Genomic DNA, 22,438 nt, shown 5'->3' with positions numbered 1-22,438 from the left:
GACACAGGGCCGCCTAACCGCCATTGAAACCTATGTATTTTTTATATGCACCTTGACCATTCCACAGACTAGTGAACTGGACGGAGGTTTCCATTCTCGCGCTCTACCCTATATTTATCCTTGGTTCACGCTTTTTGAAATCGGTCTATAGGCCGACACCAGCGCCACCTTACAGACTGGAGTTTCGAAAATAGACTAGTGGCGGTAAAGGGGGGGGTGTAGACTGTAATTCTCCCTCTGTAAGGGGGATACTGTATGCGTCCATTAGGGGGTGACAATGAGCTAAGAGATAGAAGGGTATGACGTTTGCATACGTGGTACTGTCATTACTCTATAAGCTATGACGAAATTGAACCAAAACTATTGTAGCGACTTTTTCCAATTGCGCCCCTTTTTCTCTGATATTGAATTTCGCGCGCTTTTGATGCAATGAATAAACTAGCCAGCCAGCCAGCCATAGTCCAATATTTTTGTTTGCCAATCAGTTTTTACTTTTAAGAGATACTTTCTGGAGAGAGTGAAGCTAATGACTAGTCTCTGACACAGGTAGTGGTTGGCAACTTCCCACCTATAGGGTCTTTGCGCGTGACGGTATGTTACCTTCCCCCTTTCCTCTCCCCTTGCCGGCTGCCCGCTCTGGCCACGTTAGGACGCCATGTTGACATCCCTGAAAACCGGTTTTCGCGCCCCCTATTTCTTCCCCCTTTTTACTCTGGCGGAAACACCCTATAGGGCAAACCCCCCCCCCCCCTCCGCCGATAAGGCCTTTGTGTCCTCAAACTTTGTCAACCAGAAGTGCACCATGATTTTCCCGCTCGTTTCTCCTACATTGTCGCAGTGCTGCTGGAGGCCGGATTAAAGATTTCCCGAAAATTTAAAGATCCCCAGATAGTAGTAGTACCGTAGCAGCCAGCCAGCCAGGGTACGAGACGGGTGGGTGGTTCTGCAAGCAGACGACGTGATAGACGAAAGGCCATATATCAGCCAATCGTATTTCGTGGCTATGCTAGCAGTCCCCGACGCTAGAGACTGCCGGTAAGTGGTAACGTGATATGATATGCATTTAGTATTGAACGTATTTCGGCTCGCTGTTGTGTAACAACTAACAGAAAGCAGGTGTAGGTTTACCGATTACGAGTAAAAGTAGTGAAAAACCAAAGAAGACTTGAAGTCGAAGGCTAGCCGCTTTTCCCGCTAAGTACTAGTCAAAGTACCGGCTCGGTTATATTTCGATAGAATTTTTTCTAATTAAAAGAGAAGTTATGTAATTTTCTTCACCCGAACTTGGATGTAAGAGAAAGTACGTGTTTATGCTGACCGAGGCTTACGTGTGTCAATATAAATTTTGTCATCTCATCTCGACTCGGGACTCTCTCAAGCCTATTTTCAATAGGAATTGCCTTAGGACAACGGTTAACCTGGTAACTAACATTAAGTAAGTAACCTAACCTAAGCCTTAGCCTAAGGCTCTTATCAAGTTGTCATTATGGGTCCTCCTCGGACAATCATTGACATATGTCAATTGCGGAAGGGGTGTGCATCACGTGATAAGTGACTATGTCAGTAGTATTAAAAATTTTTTTTGAATTACTGTATGGTTTCTTTAATTATCGTTAGTACTCATAAGATATTTAAATATTTGAACAAGTTGTACCAAAAGTAGATAGATACTTTTGGTTGTACTTAGAGGCATCTCATGAATTTGTTTTAAGTTTAATGGTAAATCGGTGTATCATATTTTTATAGATTAACAGAAGCAAAACTATCCTACACTCCTACAGTAAGACAAACTTGTTAATTGCTAACAATTAGTTTTGTTTTTGTGTTTTTGAAGCAATCTAGGTCAGGGGTGCTTGTATTTGAACTAATTAACTCATTCACTTTTTCTTAATTAATTTATAATTGCAATGGGTTTAATGAGAATCAAGGGCACAACATCTTTGAATTAGTAGTCTCATATGTTTTTTTAAGAAGAGATGTGCTCAAATAGTTCGGGTATTTGACATTCAAGATGTAATCACTCTAGTCTAATTGCACTTCCTATTGCTGCTAAAAGTGTATGTCTATTTATAAGCTAGATAATTCTGAGAATAGCCATGTGACTCTTATGTTATAGAACATTTCCAAAAGATATTTTTGGAAGGCGAGCAGATTATCATTTTGGAGGCATTTGTGTGTGTGTTTGGAATTTTAATCTATAATATTTGTATATTTGAGGAAAATTGTTCGTTTTTTTACTCCGTGTGGTTATGTAATAGGGAAACAGCATGAAGCGGTTTTTGACCTTCTAGTGACGTCACGCCCGGAAGCCGCGACCTCTGGATTTGTTTTTATTTAATGGCCGCCATGTTGTATGTGAATTATTGGTAAAAAGCACCTTATAAATATAGTGGAAGACATGGCAAATCAACAAATTAATTTCGATAAATCAGATTATTTAGAAACTTTAGCCGAAACAACTAAAAAAAGGTATAGGCCTATAGAAAAAATTTCATTGGTTAATTATGAGGATCCTTACTGTAAAAATACGGTAAATTGGAGCCAAGGCTTAAATGATTACCCGGCCATAACGTCCCAAAAGTTGATAAATCCAAGGTTTTTTTACCTTGATTTCTTATTATTCTTGGAATTCTAAAGAATTTCTCACGACTTTCAGCAACAGCTTTGCTTTTACACTCAAAAACGCAACAGTATAGCACCATCTTTCGAGAGTTCAATGTATTTTTGTAGAGGGCGACACATACAATATGGCGGCCGATTCAAAATTCAAATCGGGCGGTAAAAAATTACAAACCGGTGACGTCACTGAATTGTTCGTGCTGTTTCCCTATAACAAACAGAGTTATGGGCTGATAACCAGTTATTTAGTTACATGGTATGCCCGTGAACGCGATTCCATGGATAATGCAATTGTAAAGGGGACTGGTAAAAGTGACAGCTTTGATAATTTAAAAATCACGGCATGAGGACTGTTTTGAAGTTGAGTATAAAGCTCCGGTTCTAAAAGGAATTGTGAAACGTATTTTATAAGAGTTTGTAGAAGTGTAGAATAATTTTTAAACTGGTCTTGGAAATGAAGAATTTCGCGTTGTTTGATAGTCCCTTATGAGTATATATTGTCCCTGACTCACTAGTTTTACGACTTCAGAACCAGTTCTTGTATACATATACATGTATAGTAAGCCGTCCCTCACTGGGGTCCGATTATTTGCGGTGGGGTTGCTTTGGTAATTACATAGACATCGGGATAGTCCCTTATGAGTATATATTGTCCCTGACTCACTAGTTTTACGACTTCAGAACCAGTTCTTGTATACATATACATGTATAGTAAGCCGTCCCTCACTGGGGTCCGATTATTTGCGGTGGGGTTGCTTTGGCAATTACATAGACATTGGGAATACCTCCAATAGACCAGTATCTTTTTATTTTTTTGGCCAACGAAATTGTGACATTTATTATTTCAAGGGTTTATTTGTCATGGTTTTTATTTCCTACATTTTGTATGTTGTACAACATTAGCATATTGTAAACCACGCGGAGTAATGCAAAATAATTTTTTTGCCCTTGTGTTCCCTATACGCATACGGTTATATTTTCAAAGAATGTATCTAGAGCATCCTCAATGAAAAACGGTTTTAAGACTCGACTGTCATTGCTTTTTAAATAGTAATATATTAGTATGATTGTTAGTATTAAAGTATATATTCTATAGAGCAGTCCGTATAATTTAATGCTTGATAAATTAAAAACCCAGTACATTACTATCAACAATCATAAATAAACATTTCTGTTTAGGAACTGATTTAAATAAATCTAAAACCAATATTTGAAGAAAAAATTCCGTCTTCAATGTACTTGCGCTTCTAAATTATGAGAGCGGCTGTTTACGGAGACATGGAGAAATTGGAAGGTACGCTAAAAACATTTTTATTCACCACATCTATGTGTAGAGTTCTAAAAACGTAACAATTCTATTGTTATGTATAATTTACGATGCTATTTTCAACTGGGTAATAAAAAACTGGCAGCTGTTTAAAGCGCGTAGCATTTAGCATAGATTTTTAAGCAGTTAACGTTTGAAGAGATTAGACTAAACTAACTAGAACATGATAATTGGCATTCAAAGATATATGAAATAGAGCGAATTTGTTTACGATATAGTAGTGTTTAATTTTGAATATTCGAAAAAACGTTTCTAAGGAAAAGTTTTATGATATTATTAACCACTATACAACAATAGATTCTTGCTACTATCCATTTAATAAGAAGAAAAAGTTCTCAAGATATATACGCTGTATACGTTGATATAGAAAAATTTTATCAACAGATAGCCCTGGAAGTGTTTCTACGAACATTATATATAGTTTTACTGAATTCCATGACCTGTAGTTCGCCTCGGTTTTGGTTTTATCCAAAAAATATTGTACGTAAATTGGAAACTTAGAACTCTACGCAATGTAATAACCATCGTACCGCATTGCTTTTTAATAATAATAATAATTTCATCCCCGCTCTGTGGCTTTTTTGACACTGTTAGTGATGTTGTTAGTTTATTTTAAGTAAGAGGAAAATGATATCATACTGACACGAAACTTTTTATTTTTACAAACATTCGTTTTGTTAGGAGAGAGAATTTCTTATTTGCTACTAAACTCTATCTGAAGTGGTGGCCAGTTTAGGTTTAAAACATTTGAAATCATTACGGTGGTTGGTTTGGATGTATAAAAATCCTAGGAACCCGTGTTTAATATTACCGTACTTAGTGTGCCGCTCACGTTTTTTTAATCCGGAAAACCTTTAACGTAAACTGCCATGTCGGCGCAAGCAGATGACGACGATGATCAAACATCCGGAGTGACTGAACTGCCCGATGTCACCGAACAAAGAGCCATTTATATTAACGCCATTCAAAAACAGAAATTCTGTGGAAATAGAATCAGGTATTTTCATCGGGTCCGCACATTGCGTAATTGCCTGATCCCAAGTAACGAATACGCGTTATTTATTACTTGGCGAGCGCTAGCTCGTCTTGTCTTTTGAGACAATAGAGTAATATCGCTTACGGGGAGGGTGACACTAAACTCCGCCCATTCGCCATTTTGGCGGCAGAATTTAACATGAGCTCTATAGCCACCAGAAGGTGACGCCATCTGTTGGCTTGTTAATTTCATTGGCTGAAAAACCAATAACGTCTCACCCCCCTCAGCAAATATTACTCTATTGAATCAAAGTCCTGACTTCCCACTAATAGTTAACTTAGTAAAGTTCGCGTACATCTATTTCGGCATGTTAGCACATCAACGAACTTCACGCGGACCTCGGTACTCGGAAATTAGCGAATGTGCGGCGCAATATTTCTATAGAGATTGACAATTAGAATTAAGATGTATTAACGTTTAACATTTTAAATTGACAGCACGGCAAAATACAACATCATATCTTTCATTCCAAAATTTCTTTTTGAACAATTTCGAAGATACTCTAATATATTTTTTCTCTTCATTGCACTCTTGCAAGTAAGACAGCTTTACTAATCGGGCTTTCCAAAAAAAAAAAAACTTTCGGATTTTCAAATTTATGCCGCATTTTACAGCAAATTCCTAATGTATCACCCACGGGTCGCTTCACTACTCTAGTTCCCCTCATCTTCATATTGCTGGTATCTACCATAAAAGAGGTTGTAGAGGATTTTGTAAGTGCACCTATTCAAAATTGGAGATGTTGCTCTTTTATATTTAATTGCGAATTTTCCCAAAACATTTTAACTAATACGTTTTCAGAAACGTCATCGAGCTGATGACACTGTAAATAAGAGAAAGGTTTTAGGTAAATACTATTACCCGAACACCCGAATAGCTCCTTATTTACCTTATATATTAATTATTTCTTTGCAGCACTTCGTAATGGTCAGTGGCAGCTTATTCGTTGGACTAAGATTGGAGTTGGTGATGTTGTCAAAGTTACGAATGGACAGTTTTTCCCCGCGGATCTCCTACTTTTATCATCAAGGTATAAGGCAGATATTTGGAAGGATAAAAAGAACAATTGGTCTTGCAGTTTTTTATACTTATGTTTTGATGCAGTGAGCCTCAAGCCATGTGCTATGTGGAAACTGCCAATCTAGATGGAGAAACAAACCTTAAGCTAAGACAAGTATGTTATCTTGTAGAGTATTGCGTGACAGAATGTTAATATAAAATAAACAAGGCGAGACTGGCAGAAAAACGCACTTTTGCTGGTTTAGTAAACAAGTTGAGCTAGGCAGAATAACACTTTCTAGTATAATAAACAAGTGAGGCCGGTAGGATAACACTTTTGCTTGTGTTATAAACAAGAGGAACCCGGCAGAATAATACTTTTATAATAAACAAGTTGAGCCCGGCAGAATAATTTTTTCGTATAATAAACAAGTTGAGCCCGGCAGAATAACTTTTTCGTATAATAAACAAGTTGAGCTCGGCAGAATAACACCTTTCCCTGTAAAATAAACAAGATGAGCCCGGCAGGATAACACTTTTGCTTGTGTTATAAACAAGAGGAACCCGGCAGAATAATACTTTTATAATAAACAAGTTGAGCCCGGCAGAATAATTTTTTCGTATAATAAACAAGTTGAGCCCGGCAAAATAACTTTTTCGTATAATAAACAAGTTGAGCCCGGCAGAATAACTTTTTTGTATAATAAACAAGTTGAGCCCGGCAGAATAACACTTTTGCTTGTATAGTAAACAAGATGAGCCCGGCAGGATAACACCTTTCCCTGTAAAATAAACAAGATGAGCCCGGCAGATAACCCTTTTGCTTGTAAAATAAACAAGATGAGCCCGGCAGGATAACCCTTTTGCTTGTAAAATAAACAAGATGAGCCCGGCAGGATAACCCTTTTGCTTGTGTTATAAACAAGATGAGCCCGGCACTATAACACTTTTGCTTGTAAAATAAGCAAGATGAGACCGGCAGGGTAACACTTTTACTTGTATAAAAAACAAGATGAGCCTGGCAGGATAAGACTTTTGCTTGTATAATGAAAGCTCGGATTTTGTAGTAAGAATATGTAGTCGAGTGGGCTTCATGTCAGGCTTTTGAGGGATAGCTTTTGTTTTGGTGTTATTTATTCCCTCGGTGGATTTAAAATTTCTTTAATGAAGTAAATTTTGGTTTAGAAGATTGTTTTGAAATTCCATCCGCGAAAAAGGGTGTACTAGATCAATCCTTATTAAGGGACAGAGACGCTCAAAGTTGCGTTTCTTATATTGTCAATTCAATGTTGCTTATAGGGTCTGTGTCAAACATCAACACTTCTAACGGTGAAAGACTTAGAGAAGCTGAATGGCATGATAGAGTGCGAACTACCTAGTCGCAATCTCTACGAATTTGTTGGAAATCTCAGAATGACTAACAAGTAAAATTTCGCCAACAAGAAGCGTTGTTTTTCATATTGTTTATGGTTTTAAGCATACATATACAATTTTTAAGAACTCTACCGCTGGGACCTGATCAAATCCTGTTGAGAGGCGCCAAGTTGCGAAACACCAACTGGATATTTGGTGTCGTTCTTTACACTGGTAAAGAAACTAAACTTATGATGGTAAGGAAATATTAATTACTATATTAATTAGGGTACATGCCTTAGTCACTCGAAATGTTGCTTTTTTGCTTAAAACGCGTGAATCCATTTATTTTTCTTGCCGCGGCGGTCGCGTTTATATATTGTAGCGGACAAAAACGTGCAATTCTTAAATATATACATACTTTTCATCTTCCTTGACTACTTTTGCATTAAAATACATTTTAATTCATAACCAGTTTTAACACGTTCTTAAAACATTAAACGCCCTTAAACCTTATTGATCCAAGCTTCTAAACTAGTTGCCCGATTTTTTTGTGTTTTCTTAAATAGAATTCAACCTCAGCACCGTTAAAACGATCAACTGTTGACAAATCTACCAACAACCAGGTATAATTTCATATAAGATATATATGCGTAGTAATGTAATTAAAACTAAATTAAACACGGCACTGTCTTGAACCCCTTTTCAGATTCTTATACTCTTTCTTCTGTTGGTAATTCTGTGCCTTGTCAGTTCGGTTGCTAGTGAAATTTGGACAAACAAACATGTTTCAACTGACTGGTATCTTGGTTTAGACGGTTAGTGTTCAAATTTCTAGAAACGACGTCTCTTAATAATCCATTGTTATTGCAGTAATTGAGTAACTTATTTATAAGTAATCGGCAATCGTCTCTATTTATGTATAAAAAAAATTGTCTTTCAGAACTTTCGAGCACAAATTTTGGATACACTTTCTTGACATTTATCATCTTATACAACAATCTAATTCCTATCAGTTTAACCGTATCACTCGAAGTTGTCAGATTTATTCAGGCTTATTTTATCAACATGGTAATTCTGAGCCATCCGCGGCGTTAAATATATTCTAGTTCGTGTTATTAAATGAATTTAAATATTAATTAAGGATATCGAAATGTATCACGAAGAATCAGACACTCCAGCCATGGCGCGAACCTCGAATTTGAACGAGGAATTAGGTCAAGTTAAATATGTTTTCTCCGATAAAACAGGAACTCTAACGCAAAATGTGATGGTCTTTAAGAATTGTAGCGTTGCCGGTGTGGTTTATGGGTAAGTGGCGTTCACTTTATGCTGTTTGGTATTCGGATCGCGACGTTTTTAGTTTTGCACTCTTTAGAGCTGGAAAACTATTGTTCTGTCCCCTTGCGGCTGGGCGCCTATTCCCCTTTCTTCCCCAGTTTTTGGTGTTACCAATTTGTCCGCGCAAAACTGTAATGTGGCCGAGGCCATCTTGTTATGAATAGAATGTTAAGTCGTTCAGTTTTAACCAGTGGTGTGCGAGTCCCGTTTTTTCGGTTTCGAGCCGAGTCCGAGTATCGAAACTAATTTCTTATCGAGTATCGAGCCGAGTCTCAAAAATCCTTTCGAGTATCGAGTATTTAGATAGGTCAAATTTTGCTTCTTTCGAGTAATTATCGAGTCTCAAATATTGACTTGTCGAGTAGCAATTTTGTAAATTTCTTGAAAATAACGAAGATGTTCAATTATCTAATATCGAACTAGTTCAAAAAGATTGTTAGTGATCAATTAAACATTGAACAGGTGATTTTCAAAATAAATGATCATGAACTCATCGTCTGCTATAGTTGTAAGCCTCGGACTCGAGTATTTGTCGAGTATTTAAGATGTTAAAAAGCTACTCGAATCTGTCTCGAGTATCTCAATGTGTTGTTATCGAGTATCGAGTCGAGTACTCGGCTCGATACTCGAACTTAACGAGTACTCGCACACCCCTGGTTATAACATCATAAATCACGTTGTACTGTTTGCTATTATTTTATTTTCGAAACACTATATGCTCAATTTTCACATTTTGAAGTCTTTATAACCTTTAAAATCTTGTGGTAGTCAAAACCAAACGCTATTATGTTTTTCAATCTTATCTATGCATTTTCTTAGGGGTATTTCAAGCCAATTTGAAGGATTGGACCTATTAAAAAACTTGAAACAAAACCATGTTAGTTCAACTTTCAAATTGCTTTTTGACTATTTAAACTATAACGTCTCTGTTTTAATATTAGCCTACTGCAAAGTACATTCAAGAATTTTTGACTTTGTTGTCCGTTTGTCATACTGTTGTTCCCGAGAAAGACATTGAAACGGGACAGATCTCTTATCAAGCCGCGTCACCCGGTAATGCACCAAAGCGGGAATACATTGAATCAGAAACTAAAAAAAAACGCGATCTTAATATTATGCTAATGTTTTTAGATGAGCGAGCTCTAGTGTACGGTGCGAAAAAGTTGGGATATGTTTTTACCACGCGAACTCCCCACACTGTTCGAATCAGTGCTGTACGTTAATTAATCTTTTTAAACGCGTATAATAATTATTATTTATAATATATGACGTCACGTCTTACAGCTCGGTAAAGAAGAACAATACGAAATACTTAATGTGTTAGAATTCACCAGGTAACAAACAATAGGCGTTAGTTTACACCCTAAAGTACCTTATATTAAAAATTAATGAAAACTCTTTCAGTAATCGAAAGCGTATGTCGGTTATTGTAAGAACACCCGAAGGCAAAATTAAACTTTATTGCAAAGGCGCTGTGAGTCCATTTACAATATTTCTTTAGTAATAATCGAGGGATAGACACCTTATATTTAATGTGCCCTGGTTATACCTAGGACAATGTAATCTATGAGAGATTAAGCGAGCATCAGTCTTTCAAAGACATAACTCTGGAACATTTGAGAGAGTTTGCCAGTTCGGGTTTGCGAACACTTTGTTGCGCTGTAGCTGAGATTCCCCATGAAGTATATGAGGTAAACAACTCCTGGAGATTTGAAAAACGTCACTGCGATGACACCCTACAAAACAAAGTGACGTTTTTCAACCTGAACATAATTTTTTTTTCCTAATGACTTATTCAGGACTGGAAAAATACTTACTACAAGGCCAGTACGGCCATTCAATATCGCGAAAGAAAACTTGAAGATGCGGCCCAACTTATTGAAACTGTATGTTATACTTTTATTTGTGAAGGCTTAGTGATTTTATTAACTTGCCTTCCAGAATCTACACTTACTAGGAGCTACGGGTATCGAAGATAAGCTACAAGATGTAAGTACATGTTTGTTTTTATGGAGTTTAGAGGCCTTTAAAAGTAGTATGAGTAGGAAATTTTAGACCTTAATCTTCAAGAATCAATTAAGATTGAATATAATTTTAATAGGGAGTACCTGATGCCATCGCGGATCTCTTTAAAGCTGATATTAGAGTGTGGGTTTTAACTGGCGACAAACAAGAGACTGCGATAAATATTGGTATGTGTTAGGGACCAATGTATCTTAAGTATAAGGTACCATTCTCGGATTAACACGGTAAATCTGTCATAGGTCATTCTACGAGACTGCTTGATCATGGAATGCCTCTTCTAGTCATCAACGAAGATAGTCTTGATGTAAGTTGTTAAATATTTAAATAGAATTTATTTTATTTTATTTACGCGAGTTAATACATTTATTAGAGCACGCGTGAAGCCATTAGAAGACACGCCCAAGATTTTGGAGACATGTTAAGAAGGGAAAATGATGTTGGACTAGTCATTGATGGACAGGTAATTAGTTTAATTAGTTCTTGGAACCGACCACCTGCCACTATTACTAATTGTATCTTTTATCATTTTGGTCTTGTTTTTTTAGACACTGAAATACGCCTTAGCGTCAGATGTCAGGCACGATTTTGTGGATATTGTTTTATCATGCAGATCCGTCATATGTTGCAGGTAAGAATGTTTTTGTCACAAATAGAGAAATCAATGTGTTTTTTATTAAAATTAAAATCGTGTGGTTCAGGGTTAGCCCGATGCAAAAAGCGGAAGTAGTAGAGATGGTTAAAACGGCAACGGGAACGACAACTCTAGCAATTGGAGATGGAGCCAATGATGTTGCCATGATTCAAGTATGATATTTAATGATTTTTAATCGTGCAAATTAGTTACATATAGGCGATAGAAATATTAATTAATAAACATTTAATTAGAGTAGACAAACCGAAATTACATTATTCACGAAATAATCTTTCAAATTTTTAAATAGACTTAAGAGTATGTTGCGTTTATAGGTGGCTCATGTTGGTATCGGCATAACTGGGGTTGAAGGGCTGCAGGCAGCTTGCGCTTCTGATTACGCAATCGCTCAGGTAAGAAAAAAACACTTATTAATTTATTTTGAAAGTCAGTCAAATTATTTTATACGCAAGTAGTCCGGTAATTAATTTTTATTAATTATAAAATTATAAATTGGCGCGTTGTAAAATTTGTAGTTTCGTTTTCTGACGAGATTACTATTTGTTCATGGCGCTTGGAGCCACTCCAGGTTGTGCAAACTCATTCTTTATTCGTTTTATAAGAATATTTGTCTTTATGTTATTGAGGTACGATTAAATCACTCGTATTAATTTAATCATTAAAGTGAGGGACTAAGTTGTTTTCTTAATTTAGCTTTGGTTCGCTATCGTCAGTGGTTGGTCAGGACAAACTTTGTTTGAACGATGGACAATAGGTCTTTACAATGTTGTAAGTATTAATTTTATCATTCATTTCTTTGGGAGGCGCGTCAGAAATCAATGTTTCTAAGAGTATATGATAAACCCGCTATCGTTTTTTTTTCCTTTGTTTAGATCTTCACAGCGGCGCCTCCCTTAGCAATGGGTCTATTTGATCGAACATGTAGTGCGGAGACAATGATGAAATTCCCAGCATTATACAAGCCTTCCCAAAATGCGCTTTTCTTCAGCGGAAGAGTATGTCTCTTAGTTACTTAGATAAAAATCATTTCAGAAATTATTAATATTAATATTATTTAACCCCAGTACTATATTAATTAAATCATGCGTGTTAATTAATTATATTTAATTTCTATTTCAGGTTTTCTGGGCGTGGATATTTAACTCCATAGTCCACTCTATTCTATTATTTTGGCTGACACTACTGTCGTTTGATAAAGGTTGGTGTACTTTTGACCAATGATTCGCGTTCCCGCCTTTGATTGGTTTAAGATTGACCAATGATTCGCGTTCCCGCCTTTGATTGGTTTAAGATTGACCAATGATTCGCGTTCCCGCCTTTGATTGGTTTAAAATTGACCAATGATTCGCGTTCCCGCCTTTGATTGGTTTAAAATTTACCAATGATTCGCGTTCCCGCCTTTGATTGGTTTAAAATTTACCAATGATTCGCGTTCCCGCCTTTGATTGGTTTAAAATTGACCAATGATTCGCGTTCCCGCCTTTGATTGGTTTAAAATTGACCAATGATTCGCGTTCCCGCCTTTGATTGGTTTAAAATTGACCAATGATTCGCGTTCCCGCCTTTGATTGGTTTAAAATTGACCAATGATTCGCGTTCCCGCCTTTGATTGGTTTAAAATTGACCAATGATTCGCGTTCTCGCCTTTGATCGGTTTATATGTCAGTATTATTAAATAAACCGAAATTAGGCCAATATCTATAGTTTTAGACTGCAGCGCCATCTTGTTAAATATAATTAAATAATGAATAACGTTAAATAGTTCATGCTAAAACATTTACTTTTAAATTATAATTCCCAAATAATTAAACAATGCGGACGTTCTTGTCTTGTGTTTCCAGACGTGGTGTGGAGTAATGGTCTAAGTGGTAGCTATCTGGTTTTCGGAAACACTGTGTATACGGTAAGTCAATGTTACAGTAAGTTTAAAATTATGGGTCTTATAATATTTATTCTTTTTTAATACCAGCTTGTGGTTATAACTGTCTGTTTGAAAGCCGGCATTGAAATGAATGCTTGGACTTGGGTCAGTATAGATTTTAATGTAATTAGGAATAAAGTGTGTTTTTAAATTGCCGTTTATATTTTTAGCTGACGCACTTGGCTATTTGGGGCAGTATACTCAGTTGGTTCCTCTTCCTATGGGCGTATAGTAACTTCTGGCCGACACTGCCCATTGCTCCTGATATGACGGGAATGGTAAGTTTATAAAATCATCCTGATAAGAACATTTCCTTACATTGCATTCTTTGTCAATCAAATTAACAGGATCGTATGGTCTTTGGTTCTGGAGTATTTTGGTTAGGCTTGATAATTATTCCGTGCATAACCTTAAAATGGGATTTCACTCAAAAAGTGTAAGTACAGTTAATTTTCGTAACTAATAGTCAATAGAAATAAGGTGAAATAAGAGAGTAAGGAGAGCGCGGGTCTCTTAAGAATTTGGCAAGTTCTATTCGGAATTTATACTTTTTCACTGACGAGACTCTCGACTTTAACGTCAGTGGGCGCTTACCATACTCACCCTTAAGATATAAATGTAGTTTATGCCATTACTATGTATAGTTTTTGGAGTTGTGCACGCGAAAAATTGATGGGCGCCCAGCCAGCCAGCCGGGTCTGATCAATACTTTTGCAGCACTTTAGAGCGAAAACGTAAAAACGCGTTTACTACATTGGCGAAATTGTATAAGAAACTCGCGAATTTTTAATGTTTAGATATAGTAACTCCAGAGAATTTATACTTTTTCACTGACGAGACTCTTGACGTCAGTGGGCGCTTACCATACTCACCCTTAAGATATAAATGTAATTTATGCGAGCACTATGTATAGTTTTTGGAGTTGTGCACGCGAAAAATTGATGGGTGCCCAGCCAGCCAGGTGGGTCTGATCAATACTTTTGCAGCACTTTAGAGCGAAAACGTAAAAACGCGTTTACTACATTGGCGAAATTGTATAAGAAACTCGCGCGTTTTTAATGTTTAGATATAGTAACTCCAGAGTCCTAGTATGGATTCTTCCCATTCGATTTAAGCTTACCGTTAGCCAACATTCAATTTGTTATTGTTTAGGATCCAGAGAACTGTATTCAAGAGCTTAGCCGAGCAAGTGCGAGAAAGTGAAATCGCCAACACGGACCCGACGACGGTGATCCTTCGGGCCACCAGGCAAAGGTATTTTTTTAATATCTTTGGCCACATGCGTTGGTGGCAAGTCCATCCACCTTCTACCGTGCATGCACTCACCGAATCACTTTATTGCTAATACATTAAACTAATCAATTAACATCAAAGGTATCTGAGTGTCACTTTCATTAATTCATTCTAATCACTCTAAGCCTAAACGTAACGTTTCTTTTCTCAGCTAAAATGACTAATTAAAACTAATCTTGTAAAACTTCTTCAATGGAATGATCTTCGCGCTTATTCTCTCTGTCGCTAAATTATTTATTATTTATGAATTTTTTATTATGAGTTTATAAAGAAAGTAATTCTGATAAGTTGAGATTAGTTTCACTAATAGGTTGACCGAAACGGCGAGGCTATTGCGAAGTGTATTTAAACGGCCCACACAAGTCTCTAGAGCCCCTTTGGAAGTGGAATTGCAGTGTAAGTCAATCGTTTTTATACTTTTAAACGTTTCCCCCCCCCACCACCTTTTGTGGCGACAATAAAGGCACTAGAGATTTAGTATAGTATGAACGCGGTCGAATAATTATCTCGGAAAATGTGTTTACAGATGGTTTTGCTTTCTCGCAAGAGGAACACGGCGTTGTACCTCAGGTAAGTTTTACTTTGAAATCTTAAATAAAAAGTAAAAATTCTCTGAAGTTAGGAACGGCATTTTCTTCCTTCATTGGGGGCATGTGGCTAAGTTGCAAATTTATTACTTTACTCAACATTTATAATTTAAACCCGATTCTATTTATTATTTCAACACCACACTTTTTATTCCGAACCCACATTTATTATTTCAACACCACACTTTTTAGTCCGAACCCACATTTATTATTTCAACACCACACTTTTTATTCCGAACCCACTTTTTATTATTTCAACACCACACTTTTTATTCCGAACCCACTTTTTATTATTCAACACCACACTTTTTATTCCGAACCCACTTTTTATTATTTCAACACCACACTTTTTATTCCGAACCCACATTTATTATTTCAACACCAAACTTTTTATTCCGAACCCACATTTATTATTTCAACACCACACTTTTTATTCCGAACCCACTTTTTATTATTCAACACCACACTTTTTATTCCGAACCCACTTTTTATTATTTCAACACCACACTTTTTATTCCGAACCCACATTTATTATTTCAACACCAAACTTTTTATTCCGAACCCACATTTATTATTTCAACACCACACTTTTTATTCCGAACCTACATTTATTATTTCAACCCCGCACTTACTATTTCAACTGCCACATTATTTCAACCCTACACTTATTATTTCAACCCCGCACTTACTATTTCAACTGCCACATTATTTCAACCCTACACTTATTATTTCAACTGCCACATTATTTCAACCCTACACTTATTATTTCAACTGCCACATTATTTCAACCCTACACTTATTATTTCAACTGCCACATTATTTCAACCCTACACTTACTATTTAGACTCCCGCCCTTATTATATCAACTCCAGCACTTATTATTTCAACTCCAGCACTTATTATTTCAACTCCCGCCCTTATTATATCAACTCCAGCACTTATTATATCAACTCCAGCACTTATTATTTCAACTCCAGCACTTATTATTTCAACTCCAGCACTTATTATTTCAACTCCAGCACTTATTATTTCAACTCCAGCACTTATTATTTCAACTCCAGCACTTATTATTTCAACTCCAGCACTTATTATTTCAACTCTCGATCTTATTATTTCAACTCCAGCACTTATTATTTCAACTCCCGCACTTATTATTTCAACCGCAACCAATTTATTTCAGCATCAAATTGTAGACGCACTGCCTAGCCCTAGTGGACGCAACGGAATATCCAAGTTTTTTAACCGAATTAGGCAAAGCTCAAATACTAATAATAAATATCGAGTATTTACGTAACACCGAATAAAATTAATATGTGTTTCAACAATATCAAAATGCCATTCCTAATGAAGAAAAATAATTAGCAACTTCGGTTATTACAATGTTACGCTGTAATCAATTTCAGGCTGATTTCATCCGTGCCTACGACACTACCAAGAGCAAACCACCTGGAGTTTAAGAATTGAAGCTTTTAATTTATCAAAAACTAGTTGCGACGAAAGATTTTGCTTCAATTCAACAAGATCGAAAGATAAGTCTTAAACACCCCAACTTCAAATTTACTTCAAAGTTATTCTACGAGAATAAATTATATCTTGTAAAGTCTCTAAATATTTCCCCAATTGGATCGGAAATCCCTCTTACCCTTTCAGAAATTAACTAATCATCTATTAATTAATATTAATTAATTAATTAATCGCTCGCTCGTTGCCTCCCTGTTTAAAATACTTCAAAGCTGTTTCGGTCTTGACCTAGATGGGTTTTTTCATTCAAATTGTTAAGTATATCTTATTGTCACTATATGTAGTCTATATTCTAATTCTAATAGAAGGGTTAATGATTAAACTGTTTGGTTACAACCTAAATAGAGCATGAAGGGTTAAATAAGTTAACTTTGTTCCGTTTAGATTGGTTAAATAGGTTCAAAAACGTAAGTAAAACTTTCAAAAACATTTCTGTTAAGTTTCAACCAATTTGAAAGATTTGCCTGAAGAAACGCGTGATAGCAACATGGTAATTGGCAAGGGCTAAGTGATGTTTCGCAACGTTTCGCGTTCCTGCCTTTGATTGGTTTAAAATTGACCAATGATTCGCGTTCCCGCCTTTGATTGGTTTATAATTGACCAATGAGATTGCCAGTCGGATTTGGAGGGAAAATATGGAATAAATATGGTCGGATCTTTTAGACTTGATAACGTCAGCTTAGAATTAATTCTAAATGAAAACTAATGGTTTTTTATTTTAAGTTTTATTTACGTTTTAATGCCAATTTAATCATTCTAAAGTAATCAAAATCAACTTGTTTGAACCCTTGGTTCTTCTTCAAAGGCTGGTCAGGATATTTTAACAGTAGTAATTCATTATCCCTTTAAACCGCTGTTTCTATTTTTCGAGCTCCTTCACCAATCTGTGATAATAATTTTAATTAAAAAGATTAAACGGGCTTGACGGAGTAATTTATATCATAGCTCTATGTTTGTAAAAAAAACAATACATAATTTCAATAATAGCATATGGCCGGTAAGACCCACAATTTTTGCAAAAACAAAATAACTTTCAAAAACAAGAAAAAGTGCCAATAGATGGAGTTGTTTTCTTTCTTTTTCTCGTAGCAAATATGGTACAATGTGTCATCACTGTAATTTTACTGTGTGTAAAAATAACTCGTTTGTTATTTGTGTACGCTTAAAAATTATACGCTTTAATTTACCAGCGCGCGACTATCAGGATTTATTCGGCTTAATTAATTTAATTGCGATTAAAAGTAAACCAAGAACGCATATAAGACCTGAGAAATGGTGACGAACTTTGCGGTGCTTTCCATGAGCTCATACGTTTTGCAAAGGGTCATTATCGGAAGAGACCAAAGGGGTGTGTCTCAAGATGGCTCCCCCCCCCTTTTCGTCAAAATGGCGGTAAACTTAACAGAGTGGCTTCCATGATCTCATACCTTTTGTCTTGAAGAAGCCACAGGGGTGTGGCTCAAGATTGCCCCTCCCCCTGGTAATGATTTGAGGAAAATGGGAATAGTAAGGGAAATGTTCTCAGGTCTTCTATGGATTCGTAATTGAACCTAAATTAATTGTATTAATTAGTCCACCGATTTTTTTTTAAATATATAGATATAATTTGTTAGTGCCTGTGGGTTAGTGATAAGCATATGATATTAGTTTTAAATTATTTGTTAATATATTATTTTTAATTTTCGAAATTGGACTTAAAATTTAGGGCAATTCATTAAAAAATATCGCGAAGATGTTTCTGTAGGTAAAAGAAACATTCTTAGGTTGTCTTATGACGTAACACGGTTACCAGTAAAAGTCAACTGATCCGCTCTAAAGACCCAAAATTAAATTCATTCAAAATTCCCATAGATGTCGCCAACTAGATGGCTCTGACTTCAATTCAGTCCGCCATTTTGTCCCATTACTGTGAGTGGCTTGTTTAGTTTATTTTTGGGTCAATTGGCAAACCATTTTCAATAAATAAATACTCAAATTACCAGAAAGTACAATATTAAAAATATAAAAAAAAATAATTATAGAAATTATACCTACTATATCTTACGTGCAATCGGCGCACTTATAAATCATTAATAGTAAAATTAGGTAAAAACTATTTAGACTAACGGTACGGTGTCGTCGTTTTTTCTTAAAAAAAAATCTGCTGAAGACTTGACACTGAAAAATAAGTCCGAGACTCATTAATTGACAATTTCCCGGGCATTAATTACTGGTAAACGCGTTAGCAAAGACCCCGCGTTAATTAGATGACACTCTAAAATAAATTTTCACTTCTTAACAGGGTTTTAAAACATTCCAGGGCTCATACACATTTATAATAAGTTAGTTAGAAATTAACGCTATACTAGTGTTCAGTTGATCCGTTACCTAAATCAAGATCTACTTAATTATTTAAAAACGTCATCAACGAAATTAACACTGACATTTAAATTAAATGTGAAGTATCTTTTGTTTATTTCGAAATTTCGCACGCTTTAAGAGATGATAGATTAATGTCACTTAATAGGCAAAATATTAGTACTAATCATAGCATTATCATGTTTGACTGAACACGAGTATAGCAAGAAGAAGTCTCCCTGAGTGTAGTTATTATTATTATTGTTGATGAGGAGGGTACGCGCCCTAGCACCGATGCCAAAGGCATATTGTGCATCCTCGTAATCAGGCCTTGAATAGGCCTGTGGCTGCAGCGTAGCGAAGAATTCGCTCCACCGTGAGAGAGGAGACCCTCGAGGGTTCCAGGGTGTGTGAATCAAAATATTCTAATCTAAGCGAGGCGAAGTAGTCGCACTCGCAAAGTACGTGGGCGGATGTTTCTTCCATCTCCTGACACGACCTACAGAGAGGGTCGTCGGCAAAACCCATCAGATGGAGGTGCCTATTAAGCCGGCAATGCCCGGTCAAAAGACCGGTGGCCAGCCTAATATCCCATCTGCCGAGCGAAATTAGGTCCCTAGCACGAGACCTGCAGGGACCATCGACAAACAACTTTGTCTGTCTCTGGCCCTCCATGCTGTGCCAGAGCTGATTTTGTATGACAGTCAACCTGTCATGCAGACACCGTTTGACGTGCCTGTAGGGGATGGGGACGGCCGGCTCCGGCCCCAAGAGCTTGGCCTCCGCACCCCTTTTCGCAAATCTATCGGCTTGCTCATTGCCATAATATCCGCTATGCCCTGGCACCCAGTACAGCAGAACCCTGTTGCAGGATGCCAGTCGCGCTAGCAGGTCGAGGCAGCTACGCACCAGTTGAGAAGAAATCTGACACTGGTTCAGAGCGTTCAGGGCAGCCTGACTGTCAGAATAAATTCTCACAGTCCGTCCGGTATACCCTTTGTTAATACAGTAATCTGCGCAATAACAGATCGCGGCAATTTCAGCCTGGAACACACTAGCGAAGGTGCCCAGGCAAGCAGAAAAGCCGACCCTTGTGGTTTGACAGTAATAGCCGGCGCCAGCGCCGGAATCAGTCTTGGAGCCATCGGTGAACCAAATGGTTTCACCCCCAGTGCCAAGAGGCAGCAGGTTAGTCCACTCTGCCCGACTGGGGAAGTGGATACTGAATGGCTTAGTGAAATCAAAACTGGTAACGGTTTTGTCAGAGCACATCGTAAGCGACGGCACAAGTGCGGCGTACTCCCGAAAGAGCTTCGTATGGCTGTAATCCCAAAGTCTTGGAACCCAAGCTACGGGAGGGTGTGTACACTAAATCTGAGTGTAGTTAGTATAAATTCGTTATTTAAACTCAGGGACCACGTATAAAGTCCCGCTGTATTTTTATGATTTAGACAGTACATTAAAAATTGTGTTAGCGAGCGATTTACGTAATTGGTTACTAACTAATATGATTTTTTAAAACCCTACTCTGTTAATTAAGTTATTCAAACAGCACCTGTTAAATGAAATCTGGCGAATTCGGATGAAAGTTGATGACAGAAAGCACCAAATTATGAAATGTATTATACACGAAAGTTTGAAAATGAATATAGTTAAGCCTTTATCGCAATGGGTTACTTGCGTTAAATTAAAAAAAAAGAAAAAAAACATTTAACGCTGAAACTTTTTCGCTTCATTTAATTATCCCTTAAATAATAATAATCATCATTTGAAACTGAAGGAATGGTCCCTGGTGCTTTTAAGTAATCACAAATTAAAGTTTCGCCAGTTTTTTTTTTTTTTTTTAGATTTTCTTTCTTTTTCGCGCATGCGTGAACAAAATAAATTAGCATATTTTGTATAGGTTTTTTTTTTAGATTTAGTATTTTTAATAGGTATTTTTGGGGGATAATGTTTAGTTTGCGTATTTTTTCAATACGGTTTATTTTATTTTTTTCTTGAAACTGATTGTTTTTGCCGCTCCTGATTTTTTGAGTGGGTTTTTTCAAAGGAATTAAGCTAGTCGTTTTAAATGTTTGATATTGAAGTTTTAAATTAAATTAATCGGAATTAATTTAAAGAGATTAAATTTAAGGTCGGAACAATATCTGCACTTTGATAAATATTATTATTGGTAACAAATAAATATGGTTTTCTGTCTAGTCTTGTGTCGATTATTTTTCACTTTTTGCACGGAATAGAGCGCCCGCTGGGTGGTTCCCCCTTTTTTAAATAGTACTTTGAACCATTCTTAAATAGGGGTAGTCGATACTTACTTTTTTAAGGTAAGGAGTTTTATTTCACCAACGGTAAAGATATCTCGCAATAGTCTAGAAAATTCGTTGATAAGAAAATTTTGCGTTATCGACCGTAAAGAAGGAAATTCGTTCAACGCAACATGTTCAAGAAAATATGATTATCATTTATCGGAAATGGAAGACCAATAGCCCATCCAGCAAGAAATAGGAAGTAAGTGTTGACATATGTATAGGTATTCCCATTGCCGTTTGCTAAGTTCTTCGAAGAAAATTTGGTCCTATCAGAAGGTGATAATAGGAGATGGATGACACTCTGTATCCTCTTAATGCTTTAGTTATGTAACGTCATTCTTCAGAGACTCACCCTTTTAGTTTGCTTTCCCGCTCATCAAACTTCAAATAGGCATCGCACCGTAAGGTGAATTCTATAGTTGTTTGGCACTAAATCCCCAGCAATCATCCCACAAACCTCGTCTTGACGTGGGACAAAAATTCACAAGCGCGTCTTGCCTAATATTTAAACGCTGATAGAGTAATGATGAGGGAACTATTTATCGTGTATGTGATACGGTTTAGTAACCTTGCTCTAAATGATCCGATGTTGGGAAGAGTGACGTTACACTTACCCCGCTTTGTGGTACACTTCTCTCGAAGAGAAGTATTATATACTTCTGGTCCTATGTTATAGATAGGGGAAAACTGTAACGTTAACATATTCAGGACAACTCTAGAAACCCTTGGTGTTCATGCCCAGAAGGGGATAATAGAAGAAGGATGACACTCTGTATCCTCTTAATACTTTAGTTATGTAACGTCATTCTTTCCAGGCGAGGGATCCCTTTTTGTTTGCTTTCCTGCTCATCAAACTATAGATGGGCATCGCACCGTGGGGTCAATTCTATAACTGTTTGGTACTAAATCCTCAGCAATCAACCCATAAACCTCATCTTGACATGGGACAAAAATTCACAAGCATGCGTTGGCGAATAATTAAGCGCTAATAGAGAAATGATGAGGGAACTATTTATCGCGTATGTGATTTGGTTTAGTAACCTTGCTCCAAATGCTCTGATGTTGGGAAGAATGACGTTACACTTACTTTGTGGTACACTTCTCTCTAAGAGAAGTAT

The 22,438-nt window shown here is 36.7% G+C and overlaps 1 protein-coding gene across 8 annotated transcripts; it reads left to right on the top strand.

The window, feature by feature from the left end:
- The first annotated feature begins 1,028 nt into the window (after positions 1-1,028).
- On the top strand, positions 1,029-21,212 carry ATP8A (ATPase phospholipid transporting 8A1). 8 transcript variants are annotated; one of them, XM_089839707.1, is made up of 41 exons: positions 1,030-1,435; positions 3,799-3,913; positions 4,628-4,710; positions 4,767-4,943; positions 5,420-5,519; positions 5,597-5,695; positions 5,784-5,829; positions 5,898-6,012; positions 6,087-6,156; positions 7,281-7,405; positions 7,480-7,591; positions 7,904-7,960; positions 8,044-8,152; positions 8,278-8,405; positions 8,479-8,645; positions 9,495-9,552; positions 9,617-9,728; positions 9,807-9,889; positions 9,960-10,009; positions 10,080-10,149; positions 10,229-10,366; positions 10,475-10,561; positions 10,617-10,664; positions 10,777-10,867; positions 10,940-11,004; positions 11,071-11,160; positions 11,246-11,328; positions 11,399-11,504; positions 11,667-11,744; positions 11,868-11,978; positions 12,046-12,120; positions 12,225-12,347; positions 12,472-12,550; positions 13,194-13,255; positions 13,322-13,378; positions 13,444-13,551; positions 13,621-13,709; positions 14,426-14,527; positions 14,865-14,962; positions 15,093-15,136; positions 16,334-16,486. In XM_089839707.1, the coding sequence occupies exons 4-41, from the start codon at positions 4,816-4,818 to the stop codon at positions 16,445-16,447; spliced, it is 3,477 nt and encodes a 1,158-aa protein (XP_089695833.1). In that variant the 5' UTR covers positions 1,030-1,435; positions 3,799-3,913; positions 4,628-4,710; positions 4,767-4,815; the 3' UTR covers positions 16,448-16,486. The 8 variants fall into 8 exon arrangements, with proteins under 8 accessions (XP_089695830.1, XP_089695829.1, XP_089695833.1 ...); XM_089839704.1 differs by lacking the exon at positions 4,628-4,710 and having other exon boundaries at positions 1,029-1,435; positions 4,832-4,943; positions 14,877-14,962; XM_089839703.1 differs by lacking the exon at positions 4,628-4,710 and having other exon boundaries at positions 1,029-1,435; positions 4,832-4,943.
- The last annotated feature ends 1,226 nt before the right edge of the window (positions 21,213-22,438 follow it).

This window comes from Phalangium opilio, unplaced genomic scaffold (genome assembly GCF_054372755.1).
Source record: "Phalangium opilio isolate 3A_F unplaced genomic scaffold, DU_Popi_V2 ptg000048l_1, whole genome shotgun sequence".
Classification (NCBI taxonomy): Eukaryota; Metazoa; Arthropoda; class Arachnida; order Opiliones; family Phalangiidae; genus Phalangium; species Phalangium opilio.
This window is presented reverse-complemented; position numbering and strand designations above follow the sequence as displayed.

What these genes read in the sequence shown, in the direction of transcription:
- ATP8A (XM_089839703.1), top strand. Translation starts at nt 3,874, where the DNA reads ATGAGAGCGGCTGTTTACGGAGACATGGAGAAATTGGAAG. An exon ending in CAAACCTTAAGCTAAGACAA is followed by an intron (nt 6,157 to 7,280) that starts GTATGTTATCTT and finishes TGTTGCTTATAG; the next exon opens with GGTCTGTGTCAAACATCAAC. An exon ending in ACACTGTTCGAATCAGTGCT is followed by an intron (nt 9,890 to 9,959) that starts GTACGTTAATTA and finishes CACGTCTTACAG; the next exon opens with CTCGGTAAAGAAGAACAATA.